Source organism: Eublepharis macularius, chromosome 15 (assembly GCF_028583425.1).
Source record: "Eublepharis macularius isolate TG4126 chromosome 15, MPM_Emac_v1.0, whole genome shotgun sequence".
In the NCBI taxonomy this organism is placed as follows: Eukaryota; Metazoa; Chordata; class Lepidosauria; order Squamata; family Eublepharidae; genus Eublepharis; species Eublepharis macularius.
The window spans coordinates 29,557,397-29,572,469 of NC_072804.1; the positions used below are offsets into that span (position 1 = coordinate 29,557,397).

Below are 15,073 nucleotides of genomic sequence, written 5' to 3' on the forward strand. Positions count from 1 at the left end.
TTGGCAAAGGACAATTCATTTGCATTTGCTTGACTATAACCTGTGGGGTGGGGCACAGACTCTCAGGAGAGGGGGACAGTTTGGAAATTCCATTCCCCCCCACAAATTCTACCCTCCAGGAGTTTCTAAACTGTACCAATCCTTTTACAAAATAGAAGAGTTGCTACTGGACTCTGTTCTATTTTGCTACTACCGACTAACACAGCGAACTCCTCTGGATCTATGATCCTTTTAAAGAGTTTTGTTAGCTTTCAACACACCATGCTTCTTGGAGCATGCTTAGTCCTCAGTGGGTCATTTTGAGGGTCTCCCCCTTTTCCTTTTGATTAATCTACAAAGTAAGATTTTGCTCCATATATGGGTAATCCCTTAGGTAAGCTGTGACCTTTGCTGTTCACATCATCTGCCTAGGGGCAACCAACTATTGAATCTGAAGAAGTGAGCTCTGTCTCACAAAAGCCCATTTACTTAATGTTTTTTTATTTATTTAATGTCATTTATAGTCCACCTTTCTCACTGAGACTCAAGGCGGATTACACAGTGTGAGTCAGTCCAGTCAATATTAAAGACATTTCAATAAACATGCAAATTTGCAAAGATTTTAAAAACCAGCAGAAATCCAACATAGAGCTGAAGAAATGTTGAAAGACAGGCAATTCCGTGACTGACATAGTAAACAACATAGGAACTAGCCAGTATGATCATATAGCAATAGCAGTAAAGTTTATGGTCCCTCAATATTTACAGCAATAGTAGTAAAGTCTGTGGTCCCTCCTGCTTCCTTACAATACAGCCCTCCTGTCTGAGTAAAAGGCCCTCTTGAACACTTCAGTTTTGCATTATTTCAGAAGGCCAGGTGAGTGGGAGCTCTTTCAGGTGCCACCCTACTTCTATTTTGCTACAATAGACTAACATGACTAGCCCTTTGGAATTAATTACTATGAGACAGACAGAGGGATAGGGTCCAGCCACTTTCTTCACTTAATCTCTCTGAATCCTCCTCCTTACTACAGACTTCTCCCCACAATTTTTTTGTCTATATCTCCAGCACAGCCTTTTTGGGTGGTCTGTGTGGATTCCCGCCTCCCTTTCTCACCAGCAGAACAACTGGTTAGAGCCAATCCAAGGACCGTAGGTACCTCACCTTCCACAAAAAGCATCAATGACAATGTGTGACTTTGCCTTTTGTTTAGCTTGTCTATCACACAAAGCACTGATTGGTGGGGGGGGGGGAACTTCTGTAAGAACAGCTTGAAAATAATGTGTAGCCATTTATGAAGAGCACTGATGTTGCACCTTTGCTAACACTTACCAAAATACCACTATTTCTGTGGGGAAATAAAATAATGGAATGGGGACTACAACCTCAGCTGGCACATAACAAAGGGCTTCCAGCGCAGTTTAGGCTCTTCTCAATGCATCTGTGGCTGTCTCATATCAACCAACTGAATGCGGCAATCCAATAGCTTCCCTGTGGCTGGGTGATCCGTTCATCTCCCTTGTCAGCTCCTGCTTGGGAAAAAAATGCCATGCAGCTGGTTGCATAGGCAGGACAATTATGGTTGGAGAATGCTATCTTTGCCAGGAGGAGGAGGAAGAGGGATGAGTAAAGAAAATGCCCCCCAGGCAGCTTCCAATACATCATTATAACATACTGTCACATATAATTATATAAATTAATTATAATATAATTATAAAATAATTTATAAAATTATTATAAAAAATAAAATAATTAGATAATATCTTTAAAAACTTCATACTCTCCCATTCTCTTGCATTGCGGAACTTGAAACAGCTTCAGCAAAAGCCACAAGTTTAATACATAAAGAGACACAGAACTTTTAAAATAGCTTCTGTATGAGAGCCAGCATGGGGTAGTGGCCAGTGTAATGGACTACAATCTGGGAGATCCAAGTTCAATTCCCAGCGCTGCCATGGAAGTTTGCTTGGTGGGATGTGCACCCCAAAAATATTTGGGTTTCCCCAAAGTGGGAAAACAATTTGGGATAACCTGCTTCGGGATTTGGGTATTTAAATGCTTCGGTATGCTCTGTAAAGATTCAGGAATCTTTACAAAGCACACCAAAGCTCAAAGCAGCACTTTTCTTGCCATTTGCAAAGGCAAGAAAAGTGTTGCTTTCAAATGCCAACCACTTTACAGCTGATGGGAGGGGGAGCCCCCTCCTGTCAGCTGAAAAAAGCAGCTGGCATTTAAAAGGTTTTTTTCAGCTGATGGGAATCCCCTTCCATCAGCTGTAAAGCTGCCCGCGTTTTGAAAGCAACACTTTTCTTGCCACTTGCAAGCAGCAAGAAAAGTGTTGTTCTTTGCCCGAAATTTCCCAAGTGATACAAATCAATTTGGGAAGCTTTGCTTTCGCATTTCCGAATCCCCATTGTGTTCCCACAGTGGAAGAAAGATGAGATATAAATGAAATTTAAAAAATAAAAATAAGTTTTACCCTATAACAAAGCTCTATCTTAAATTAGGGATCTCCAAAAGCATTCCTTTGGGCAGGCAATTGTATGAAAACGGAGCCATCACTGAGAACACTCAAGTTCAAGCCAAAAGAGTGCTCACTAGATTTCTTTATTTGCTTTATTTATAGTCAGCTTTTCTTGCTGAAACTCAAGGCTGAGTAAAATCAAAGACAATGCCTTAAGAACAGAGAGGTACAACCAACAAAGAGAATGTCACATGAACAGTGCAATCCTAAGGAGAGTTACTTAGAGCCAAGCTACAAGTGACGCCTGACACAGGTTGGACACTTGTCAGCTTCCCTCAAGTTTTGATGGGAAAAGTAGGCATCCTGGTCTTGCAGCTGTAATGGAGAGCCAAGCTGTAAAACCAGGACGCCTACATTTCCCATCAAAACTTGAGGGAAGCTGACAAGTGTCCAACCTGTGTAAGGCGTCACTTGTAGCTTGGCTCTTAGACTGGAGTAATTTTCTTTAGGATTGCACAGTAACAACACTAACTATAGCTTTATTCATTTTATACAAATGCCCTTCTGAATGGTTCCATTTTACACATTCCGTGGAACAATAACAACTGAATCCTGTCAAAAAGATCTGCTTGTGTGGGTGGGGGACTTCTCCTTCCTGTGAGTCATCCACCTGCCCCCTAATGTCGCTCCTGGGGTGAAGCCTGGGGGAGGCAGGGTTTTGGGAGGGAAGGCACCTCAGCAGGATATAGTGCCCTACAGGGCTTTTTATCTGGGAAAAGAGGTGGTGGAACTCAGTGGGTTGCACGAAGCGAAAATGGTCACATGGCTGGTGGCCCCGCCCCCTGATCGCCAGACAGAGGGCGATCTAAACTCCCCTCTGTCTGGAGATCAGGGGGCGGGGTCACCAGCCATGTGACCATTTTCAAGAGGTTCCGGAACTTGCGTTCCAGCTGAAAAAAAGCCCTGGTGCCCTACCTGGAGAATGGCAATCCTACTCCTGGGTGTCCTCCTCCCCTGCAACAGCATTTTGGGCTGCTTTGGGAAGAGGTAGGCGGTGCAGTTGTTCTTCCATGCACAGAATTTAGAGGGGATTCAACCCTAGGAGTCTGGAAAGCCTTCCTGACCTCGTCAGGCAGGTCATTCCACAGGTAAGACCCACCACAGTGCATGCACAGGTACGAGCAGCAATTGATTTTCTTTTCAGGTAGCACGTTTAGGAGGCTTTACTTGGTAATTGGTAATATAGTAACAGCCTTGCTGAAGAATATTAAAAAACCTGAAAACCCGACGCAACCAACAGGGCAAGCAGAACAGTGGACCATGGAAATCTGCAGCCTTCAGAAAGCTGCCAAAGAGGGCACCAGGAGAAGTTCTTGGAAGAAGTCTTTCCATGGCCTCTGTGCCCCACTGAAAAGGCCCGCCCACCTCTTCCCATGCATCAAAAGGGCAGGTCACAAAGTAGGGCCTTGTTAGGTGATCTCTTTTCTATGGCAGGAGTCCTCATCCGCATTGAACCTTTGAGCACTTTTGGAAATATTAAACACATTTTAAGTTGGCTCCTTGTTAGACCCTAATAAGTAACCACAACCAAACCCTACACACTCAGAGTCTCTCTACACAAGACACCTTACACGGGGATGCTCAAGTGACTTACTTTCTGTGTGGTCTTGTGTTCAAGTGTACTCTGTCTCCCTAGCAGTGCATGTGAATCCACAATGGGAGAACAAGTGTAAGATCTTTCACTTGAGCATCCCCACGTAAGAATCTCTCTACACAAGACATCTTGCACAGGGACCCTCAAGTGTAGGGAGACACAACATTATCTGGGAAGCATAGGGTTTTTTTAAAAACTATACAGAAGTAAGGAAGCATAGTTTTAAAAGACAGAGCTGGCAGAGATCGCTCCTCAGAGAGTTTGTTAATTTCATCTTTGCCTCCCCCAAGGGGAGGTGAAATTACAGAGCCATGGCGGAACAAAGATGAAATTAACAAACCCTCTGAAGAGGGTTTCCACTGGCTCTGTCTTTTTAAACTACTCTTGCGTAGAGAGGTGAAATTGACAGAATGTTTGGGGGTCCCAGCTCTGTCTTTTTTTAAACTATGCTTCCCGGCTAACATTGCGTCTCCCTATACATCCCTGTGTAAGAAGTCTTGTGTAGAGACACTCTTAAGATGTCTTGTGTAGAGAGACTCTCAGTATCTGAGGCTAGATGGAGGGGGACCTGAGAAACCGCCAGTCTTGGCATCAAAAATATGGATTTCCCTCCCTCCTGCTTGATCATTGTTTTCTGCCAGCGGGTGAAGAATTATCTGTTTCATTAGGCTTTTCCTTGTTGACCCTCCTTCCTGTTACATGTTTTAATTGTTCATAGTTTGCTTGGTTGTTGTTTTTAATTGTTTTTATAGTGTGTATTTTATACAGTTTCTTTTAATTGTTTTGATTTAGGATGTGACTGCAAAAGCAGGAGAAAGCAACTGCTCCCTGCCAGTTCACTTCTTACAATCACATTACTGAGTGGGGGATTGGCAATTACTAATATATACAGACAGGGCTTTTTTTCAGCTGGAATGTGGTGGAACGGAGTTCCAGCACCTCTTGAAAATGGTCACATGGTCAGTGGCCCCACCCCCTGATCTCCAGACAGAGGGGAGTTTAGATTGCCCTCAGCTGCAGGGAGGGCAATCTAAACTCCCCTCTGTCTGGAGATCAGGGGGCGGGGCCAATGACTATGTGACCATTTTCACTGAGGGTAATTTAAACTTTTAAAAACTCCCCCCTTGTTCCAGCTGACCCAAAGTGACCTCATTGTGTGGTCCTGAGTTCCACCACTGAGTTCCACCACCTCTTTTCCCAGAAAAAAAGCCCTGGTTACAGACATGTGAAGGCAGCACATTTGCCTCTAGCATTAGATGAGAGGAGAGGAGCAAAGAGGCCCCCTGAAAAGATCCTGCAACTTTTCCTCCTGTCCTACAACTACAGCATGATTTGGGGGTGCATCAGACAGAACTTTTTCTTGGTGCACAAAAGAAAGAATTTACCCTTCTTGCTGGCTATTTGCACAAAGCAAATTTTGTCAAAAAAAAACAAACCTAAAAAGCTTTCATTCTCAGACAGAAACTAAATCCCTGAAGGAGAAGATGCGGGTCTGTAAAGCCGATCCATCCCTAAGAAATAATTTAGCTGCCAGGCACTATTTTGAGCCTGTTGCTGAGATACCACGTTCCAAGGCCCGTGCTTGTGAGGGATCAGTTACAGGGTGCAAACAATGAAATGTAATGCAAGACCAGAGCTGCGCAGAAGAAAGGCTTTCCTTGGGTCTCCAAAGCAGGGGGAATGTTTGCCTGGGGAGGGGGAGGGGAGATTCTGAAGCAGTGATGGAAGTCATTCTTGTCGAGATGATGGGCTTTCTACAAATAAAGAGACTGCAGTCAGCCAGAAATGGTGCTCAGAGGCTTGGATTGGCTCCCAAACAGGTGATGGAGAAGGCAACTAAACACGCCTTCGGAGAATTAATCCAGAGCTGGGGTGGGTAAAGCGGGAAAGGAGGCCGATCCTTGGAATCCAAGCCCACCAAGCTTCCATCAGTTCCTTCACAGAAGAAGTCCATTGGTATTCTGGGTCAGTCATGGATCCGATTCCTCTTTGTTCTCTGAGATGTATGTTGGAAGCTTCTGAAATTTTAATGAAGACACCAGATCCCAGAAGGCAGCAGCCAGTGACAGGTGTGAATTTGCAGGACGTCGGAGCATCTGTCTGAGCCCCTGGTTCTTTGCAGAGCTTTCAAAGCAGCTGGCTGGAGAGAGACAATGGCAACGGGGACCTGACCCATGCAAACTGGACAGAGGAGCTAAAGCAGTGGGTGTAAGACTTCCGAGCAGGTGGATCCCAGCCATTGGCTTGTTGAAACTCTCTTTTTTCTGGAAGAAACAGCTGGGGCAGAAGGAGCGGACCAGCTTGTTGCCAGGATGTCTCAGGCATTGTGGAAGGTCTACAAGGCTAAAGTCCTGCAGACCCTCGGTGGAGAACCACAAGAGGAGGATCTCCAAGATGAGGTAGTAGTTCTCTCAGCCCTGCCCCTTTGCTTCTCTTAGTCATTCAGCCAGTGTGGTGTAGTGGTTTGAACGTGGGATTAACTCTGGCAACTTGCTCCGTGGTGCAGCTTGCTGGGTGACCTTGGGCTAGTTGTTTTCTCTCAGTTTTCTCTCAATGGCCACACATTGTAAGAAGATGACTAAATTGGGGGGATAGGATGTAGGTTTATAAAATTATGAAGCTGTTGACAAGAATCAGAAGTAAGGAAAAGCAGAAGCAGCTAATTACTGCCCGCTATCTCTCAGTTCCATCTTTCGTTACCCCTGTCCTGACAATGAACTCGTGTTTCAGAGAGATAACCCTGAACTGATGGAAACCACAGACTCCACGCTGCTGACAGAGGAGGGAACGAGTCCTGTTTCTCAGCTGGCACGACGGGTAAGGGTCCGTGGTTTTCCCAAAACACAACCAATGTGGCTTTGTATCTTTAGATGCCATTATGGAAGCTGCTCTTAGACTTCAGAAGAGACTTTAGTGACATATAAAGCTGTATTTGGTGGAGAGTTCTATCAAGTCATAGCTAACTTATGGCGACCCCTTGTGGGAGTTTCCTGGCAAAAGACTAATAGAGGTGTTTTGCCATTGCCTGCCTCTGCAACCCTGGTCTTCTTTGGGGGTCTCCCATCCAATTACTAACCAAGGCTGACCCTGCTCAGTTTCTGAGATATGACGAGATCAGGCTCACCTGGGCTATCCAGACCAGAGTTTAAAGCTGTATACCGTTCATTAAATATATAGTATGTGGGCTGTCACATAGCAAGTCCCCTGCCTCCTGGAGATTTACTGATGCTGCACCCACCCATCATTAAGGAGGGACTGTGGATCAGTGGTAGAACATCTATTTTGCATGTCCCAGGGTTGATCCTCAGCATCTCCGGTTAAAAGGCCAAAGTAGCAAGTGATAGGAAAGACTTCTAGCTGAGATCCTGGGGAACTGCTTCCAGTCCGAGCAGACTAGACTGACCTTGATAAGGTCAGTATAAGGTAGCTACAAAGAGGCCATGGCTCAGTGACAGGGCATCTGCTTTGCGTGCAGAAGGGCATGGGTTCAATACCTGGCATCTCCCGTTTGAAAAGTGTATTTATCTGTGGAAGCTTTGTGAGAAAAGAATACCCAGAACATCTATTCCATATTGCTGAGGTGCCACCATAGCTGCTTCCTGAGCTAAGGAGGTGAGGTTTCCAGAAATGGAGCAGGGCCAAAGCTAATCGTCCTCATTCAGTGGGGTGGCCACATTTCTGGGAAGGGTTCAAAGAAATGAATGGAAGAATTAATGGTTAGCTCACCAGCAACAGAATCTTCTGTAACTCCATTGATACAGTCAAGCAGCTAGGCCTATTTTGGTGTCTATGTTAGCTATTAGACTTCAGAAGAAGGCTGAGTGAACTACAAAGCTACATCAGGGGGCAGGGCTGTGGACAGTCAGGGCGCCCCCCAGCATGGGACCCAGGATAGCTGCCACCGTTGCCAATTGGCTAAGCCCGTCCCTGCAAACAAGGGAGTCCCTGCAGATGGTGTAGTCCCACAAGTGGTCAGTACCAGAACAGATGGATTGATTCTGATACTGTATTTGCCAGAGGAGTGAGAATGGGAAATCAAATAAACCTCTTCACCATCTCAGAAAAAAAACCCAGTGTCACAGGCAGAGCTTCACTGAGGTCCAAGTGACACATACCATTGATAGCATGTGGTTTCCTCCCTGTACATACACCTTTTTTTAACCAAAAGTTGCCCAGGCCTCCATCTACAAAGGAATGCTGGAAGTGGAAAGAGAAGGGCATCTTAGAGCCAAGCTGCAAGTGACGCCTGACACAGGTTGGACTCTTGTCAGCTTCCCTCAAGTTTTGATGGGAAATGTAGGCATCCTGGTCTTGCAGCTGTAATGGAGAGCCAAGCTGTAAAATCAGGGCCGATTCCAGATGGCCCTCCCCATGCCAAAACGTCGCGCATTGTCGCGCGGAAAACGCAAAATATCGCGTTTTCTCGCGCGAGTTTTGTGTGACGTTGCGCGTTGTCGCACGAGAAAACGCGATAGTTTGCATTTTCCGCGTGACGACATGCGACGTTTCAGCATGGGGAGGGCCATCTGGAATCGGCCCAGGACGCCTACATTTCCCATCAAAACTTGAGGGAAGCTGACAAGTGTCCAACCTGCATAACGCGTCACTTGTAGCTTGGCTCTTATTCATCTGATGAACAACCTATTGAAAACCAAGCTAGGAAAAACCTGGTCAGAGCAGAACAGCAGTATAAAATATTGAGAAGCCTAAAAGAATCCTTTTAAAACCGCGCTCAAGCCAGGAGAATAACCCCAAGGAAGCTACACCTTAAGTAGAGAGGCCATGAGTTCCACTGACCCTCCCTTTCTCTTCTTCTCCCATCTTGCTCCGCAGGTCCAGGGAGCTGGGGCCAGAGGTTGGAGGACCATGTCATCTTTGTTCACCAGGGAGGATGAACATCAGTTGCTGGCCCCCGAGCCTTGTGCTGACCAGTAAGAGAAATCCTCCACTTTGCAAGAAACAGCAAGTTCACAGAGCTGGGTTTATCAGCTGACTGATATTTTGTATATGAAGGGGGAGGTTAGATAATAATAGGCTGGTCTGCATATTGGCCGTTTCTGCATGTCCTTATAGGAATGGCCCACTCACGGAACACTGGCGACATCTCTGTTTGCAAAACAGGTGCAGGCTGTTCGGTTTCCGGTTTTTTGGCGCCTTTTCAGGGACCGTGGAAAGTTCATACCCAGAAAAGGTGCCAAAAAAACAGATGCCAAACAGCCTGCAACCATTTTAAAAACGGAGACGTCTGAAGTCAAAGGGGAAAGCCGCCTGCATGGCCATTATCACTCTTAAAGTGGCAGCATGTGCACAGAAGCCTCTGTGCAACTGTGGCGGACACTGCTTGTGACAGTCACTACCAGCACTCAGAGGTGGAGAGCCTTCTTGCAGACCCTAATGTTCTTTACTGTTCTGACTAGGAAAGAGAGCTGTTGCTAACTCACCTGAAAGCCAGTGTCTATAAGACAAAGAAATTACACACACACTTTGGCTTGTAAGGAGAATATATGGCAGAGTGGAGCAGGTATCAAAAAAGGCTTCACAATGCTCTGAACAGGCTCAGAATTCTCTTTTTAGTATAGTACTGTAACAAATTGAAGGCTTGCTTTATATAATAAAAAAATAACTGCAGCCTCAATTTCCAGCAGCAGGAAGGCAGTGAGCTGCCAGTGCTGCCTTATATCAAGACAGACTGTTGGTTCACTTCGCTCAGCAATTCTTTTACTGGCTGGCAGTAGCTGTCCAGGGTCTTGAGCGGAGAAAGGCCTTTGCCAACACCTCCTCATGGAGGTGCTTCAAGTGCTGAAGAGGCCAAGATATTTATTCACTTCATTTATACCCTACCTTTCTCCTCAATGGTGACCCAAAGTAGGCTATATACTTTGCCTTGTCTCCATTTTATCCTTACAACAACCCTGTGAAGTAGGTTTGTCATGTCCTAGAGATCCTCACTCCTGTCCCTGAATGCTGAAACCCAGCCACTCAGGGCCCCTAGGAGTATCCAAGAACTCTGGTCAAAGATTTGTGAAGCTCCCCGGCTTCCTAGGTTCTTTTGAGTGTGTGTACACCTTAAGCAAGTAACACTGAACACAGGCAGGTAAAATATATTATTGTTTATTAAAGAAAGAACATAGGAGCATATGCAAAGCAGGAATCGCTCTTCAAAGACATTTAAGCAAGGCACAAAAACAAATAACTCTTGCTATTCTAAATATTATCTAATTAACTAAAATTACTGCAAGCTGACTGTCTTAGTACCAAGGCTGGTTGTTCTTACCAAAGGCTTAGCAAAGAGTCCATCCATGACAGCCAACTCTAGGCACCCTGGTAGAGTGGCATGGCATCATCTCAAAGCTGATCATTCTTCATAATTGTCCTGCCCCAACTGCCCTTATCTATCATGCAGGCATCAACTGGAACAGAATTTTTTTCTATCAAACTTCATTACCAGGGCTTTTTTTCTGGGAAAAGAGGTGGTGGAACTCAGTGGGTTGCCAGCATAGGGGGAAACTCTTGGCAGGAGGTAGTGCCCCTGATACCACATGCATGTGCGCAAAGTGCGGGCACGCTCCCAGGACTGCACAATGACGTCACTTTGGGTCAGCTGGAACAAGGGGGGAGTTTTTTAAAGTTTAAATTGCCCTTGGCGAAAATGGTCACATGGCTGGTGGTGACCCCGCCCCCTGATCTCCAGACAGAGGGGAGTTTAGATTGTCCTCTGTGCCTCCGAGCGGTGCAGAGGGCAATCTAAACTCCCCTCTGTCTGGAGATCAGGGGGCGGGGCCACCGGCCATGTGACCATTTTCAAGAGGTGCCAGAACTCCGTTCCACCGTGTTCCAGCTGAAAAAAAGCCCTTTTCCTTACTATGGCTGAGGGGAGAAAGGACAGGTATAGTTTTGTCCCAAATGTGGAGAAATTACTAAATTAAATAGAGGTTTCAAACAGAACCAGTTGTGTCACAAATTTTGGCATCACCTGTTGTGATAATGAAATGCAAGATACCTTGATTAACACACAAAAGACGCTGACCCAGAGAGCTGATGAAAAGAGCTCTGACTCTTGAAAGCTCCTGGAAATTTAGTTTGTCTTTAAGGTACTACTGGACCCAAATCTTGATCTCCTACAACAGACCAACACAGTTACCCACCTGAAACTGGTCCAGATAAGTTACACTCTTTCCTGGGAATGAAGAAATAAACTCCCCAGATTTCAGGCTGAGAGGAATTGGTCTCCCTTTATGAAGACAAAAAGGTTGCAAAGAACCATTTGCCCACCTACCAAGAAGGGGCAAGACCGATCACTGTTTAAATAACCTGAGTTAGGACCATAAAAGTTGAGTCCATGCCCCTTCCCATGGTTTGGTAAAGGTGCAGGGTAGCACACCCAGAAGCTCAAATCCATTTCAGGATAGGTCTCAGAGAAATCTTCCCAGGCAAGATAGAAAAATTTGAAAGGTTTAATACACTCTGAAAGGCACACAAGCCAAAGACCGAGGAAGAAACAGAGTAAAGTCTGCATCAACCCGCCTCTATTTCAAAATTACTATTTAGCTTGTGTCCATTCCTCAGAAGGGAATGTCAAAGTAAACCCAGAGATGTGTACCACTTAGTTAGCCCTTGATTTCGTTTCTTTTAAATTAGCTTCCGTAACATTCCTGCTAAAGTTCTGAGACTATCTTCCTGTGCTCCTAGAAAACAGAGATATCTGTTAATAAATAACAGACCTTACCCAAGTGTCTGGACGTCCAACCACACATAGATCAAGCACCTGACCAGGCTAGAGGGCTAGCAGGGCAGGGGGAAGGGCAGTGTGCAACAGTGAATGAGCACATGCACAGGCAGGGTGCCTCTGCCAGTGTCTCGAACCGCTGATCGCAAAGAAAGGGCAGATAAGTTTGAGTGGTGGCAGGGTCCTACCCCATATAATAGGCAGGAAAGGGGCATGTGAGCTAGCTCTCTCACTCATACGCAGACCCCCCCCTACCTCTCAGGGACTCTCAGGCAAGGAGACTGGAGAGGGGTGGTCGAGGAACACAGTCCCTATTTCTCCCTTCCTAACTTTGCTCTCCCTTGCTTTCAGCCCTCTAGCAGTAAAGCCAGCTGAGGAACCCTCCACTGAGAAGAAAGCCACTAGCCTTTGGGATGTCTTTGCTACCAAGTGGCAACAGACCGCTGCTCTGGAAAAGATGGCTATGAAACCCGACACTCAAGAGCAGGTGGCAGAAGGAAGCGAGGTGTCGGGGGAAACTGAGGCCGAGGAGGCCAACGCCAGCCATGCCAATGACCTGCGAGAGGCTGAAGGTGTGGCCTTCAAGTGGAGCTTTCTGACCAGCAAACTGGCTGAAATGAAAAACAAAAATGCCCCCAAAAGCAACTAGAACAGACACGAAACGGGACATGAGCGTTTGCTCTCTTCCTGGCACAGGGCCGAGTGATCTGGCATGTGTCTACTTTTTCAGGCAATCTCAACGGCACAGCGGGTGTCATGTGTGAGATCCATGGTGGTGTTAACTTGGATATGGGTGTTGTTAATCATCACAACATTAGGGCCATCCTTCCAACGTGTGTGTCATGTTTCCAACAGTGTCCGTTCCAGCTCTCCCTTCTATCTCGAAAGATACACATTGGCAGTTTGGAATATCTTCTTGACTAGGAATTGGTATCCTGACAAGGAGAGAGACTCGGTCACTTGTCCCCTTCCAGGCCTGCATGCTTTCATTATGTTCTCTGCTTCTAGCAAGAGCCCCCTGCTCACTGATCATCAATCCAATCAACCAATCAGAGAGAGGAAGAGAAGCCTCCGGCGTGATCCTAAACCAGATAAGTGCTAGACTTGGGCAGAGGAGACCCAAGTCCAGATCACTGCTAAGCTGTGAAGCTCATTGGACAGTTTTGGGCAAGGGACCATCTTCCTTCAACTCAGTCAACTTCACAAAATTGCTTGACAAAGGGCAGGTTACAAATGCTAACAAAACTGAATGATCTTTGCACAGAGACCCCTCCCATGGATGGTCTGCCTACTGGAATTACGGGGAGGCAGAGCTGATCACCCCCCAGGCAGCTCCACAGCCTTGTAGATGCTCTAGCAGGGCAGAACCAAGATCCACCTTCTGCACCATGGCAGCTGTCTCCATTTGCTCCTGAGCCACATTTTACCTGAAGCTTAAGGCCTGTCATGGGCCAGCCTGGGCTCAGTGAAAGTGAGGACTCCTCAGGAGGAGAGGAGCCTCATGTGGCCAGCCCTGGCTCCTCAGGAGAAGAGGAGCTCCGTGTAGCCAGCCCTGACTCAGCAGAAGCCAGGGATCAGGAAGAACAGCTGCCGGCTAATCAGAGTTCACAGCCAGCAGCTGAGGCAGAGCCACCAGCACCCTCCAGCCCCAACACCACAGAGGAAGCTCAGCCAGGGACTTCCAACACCACAGGTGAAGCCCAGCCAGGGGCTTCCACCCCCGGGTTTGCCCTCAGCCACAGAACGCCACAGACAAAGGCAGAGAGTGGAGCTGCAGGAGAGATGGCACAGTGCTCTCTTCCTGGGCCAACGCCAGCTGCTTGTGGATAGCGACAATGAGTAGCATCAGGATAGAGCCCAAGCAGCTGGCTGCAAACCACACCTGGCTATAAAAGCCAGTCTAGAGGAACTGCCAGGTGTGGGAGCAATGTGATGCATTCTTGCCGCTGGTGGGACTGCTCCCTTGAACGTTGCCTTGCTCCTGTAGCTTTGGACCATGCTCTGTCTCTGCCTGCACCTAGACCTGGTCTTACTGGTAACTGACCTACGTTCCCACTGTCTTGGCTTTTGGATTTTGGACTCACCTCTGGCTCGGGACTCATGTGCTGACTTTGGACTGGACTTTGACAACTCTGCTTGGGCAGGCCCAGCCCACGACAAGGCCTTTCCTTCGAAAGGAGCAGAACATCACCAACCAAAAGGGCTTCGAGAGGCCTTTGTGCAGTTGGGGATGTCTCCAACATTTCCACCTGATTCTGCTGGCATGTTCCCCCCCAGCAAAGAAGTGGCCTGTGAGTTCAGGGTTCTCGCTCGCTGCTCTGCGCTTGGTTAAAATGACACATGAGTGATTAATCAGCCCTCCCCGGGGACCACTCAGCTTAGAGCAGCGAGGGAGAGAACACCTGACAAGCTTCTTCAAAGTGCTTTTCTTTGGTGCAATGTCTTCTGTACCGCTGTCTCCACAATAAGCCCAGCCCACTGCCGTTCCTGGACCCTTTTCCTTCTGCTGCTTGAAATGAAATTTCTGCCCTCTGGTTGGTTTCCTCCCTCCAATCTTTAGCTGCAGCTGAAGCTGTAGCTAAGAGGTGTGCTGAAAATTAAATACTTATTTTTACAGACAGAAATCAACTTGGAGTCATCTTTTTTTTCATGTTATGAAATTATGCATCTTGTAAATAGGCTCGGTCAGAATCATTAGGGCTGCATCATTTACAGTGTAATCCTCAACAGCGTTATACCCTTCTAAATAGAAGAGTCCAGTAGCACCTTTAAGACTAAACAACTTTACTGTAGCATAAGCTTTCAAGAATCACAGTTCTCTTCATCAGATGCATCTTCGTCACATGCATCTGACAAAGAGAACTGTGATTCTCGTACGCTTATGCTACAGTAAAGTTGGTTAGTCTTAAAGGTGCTACTGGACCCTTCTATTTTGCTACTACAGACTAACACAGCTAACTCCTCTGGATCTATACCCTTCTAAGGCCACTGATTTCAATGAGCACTATTTGCAGTGATAATTGACTAGATTATGTGTGTGTGTTATGGGCCATCAAGTTGCCTCCAACCTATGGTGACCCTATGAATGGAAGACCTCCAAAATGTCCTCTCATTAACAGACTTGCTCAGATCTTGCAAACTGGAGGACGTGGCTTCTTTTATGGAGTCAAGCCATCTCATTTTGGGTCTTTTTTTCCTGTTGCCTTCCACTTTTCCTAGCATTATTGACTTTTCCAGAGAGTCTTGTCT

The 15,073-nt window shown here is 46.5% G+C and overlaps 1 protein-coding gene across 1 annotated transcript; it reads left to right on the forward strand.

Annotated features, from left to right (window-relative positions):
* Nucleotides 1-6,410: 6,410 nt before the first annotated feature.
* On the forward strand, nt 6,411-12,473 carry C15H1orf232 (chromosome 15 C1orf232 homolog). The gene is made up of 4 exons (XM_054998838.1): nt 6,411-6,497; nt 6,829-6,915; nt 8,932-9,029; nt 12,176-12,473. Exons 1-4 carry the CDS (start codon nt 6,411-6,413, stop codon nt 12,471-12,473), a joined length of 570 nt encoding a protein of 189 aa, XP_054854813.1.
* The last annotated feature ends 2,600 nt before the right edge of the window (nt 12,474-15,073 follow it).

Coding starts and splice junctions, on each gene's coding strand:
- C15H1orf232 (XM_054998838.1), top strand. CDS start 6,411: ATGTCTCAGGCATTGTGGAAGGTCTACAAGGCTAAAGTCCTGCAGACC. Junction 6,498..6,828: donor AGGAGGATCTCCAAGATGAG/GTAGTAGTTCTC, acceptor CTCGTGTTTCAG/AGAGATAACCCTGAACTGAT. Junction 9,030..12,175: donor CCCGAGCCTTGTGCTGACCA/GTAAGAGAAATC, acceptor CCTTGCTTTCAG/CCCTCTAGCAGTAAAGCCAG.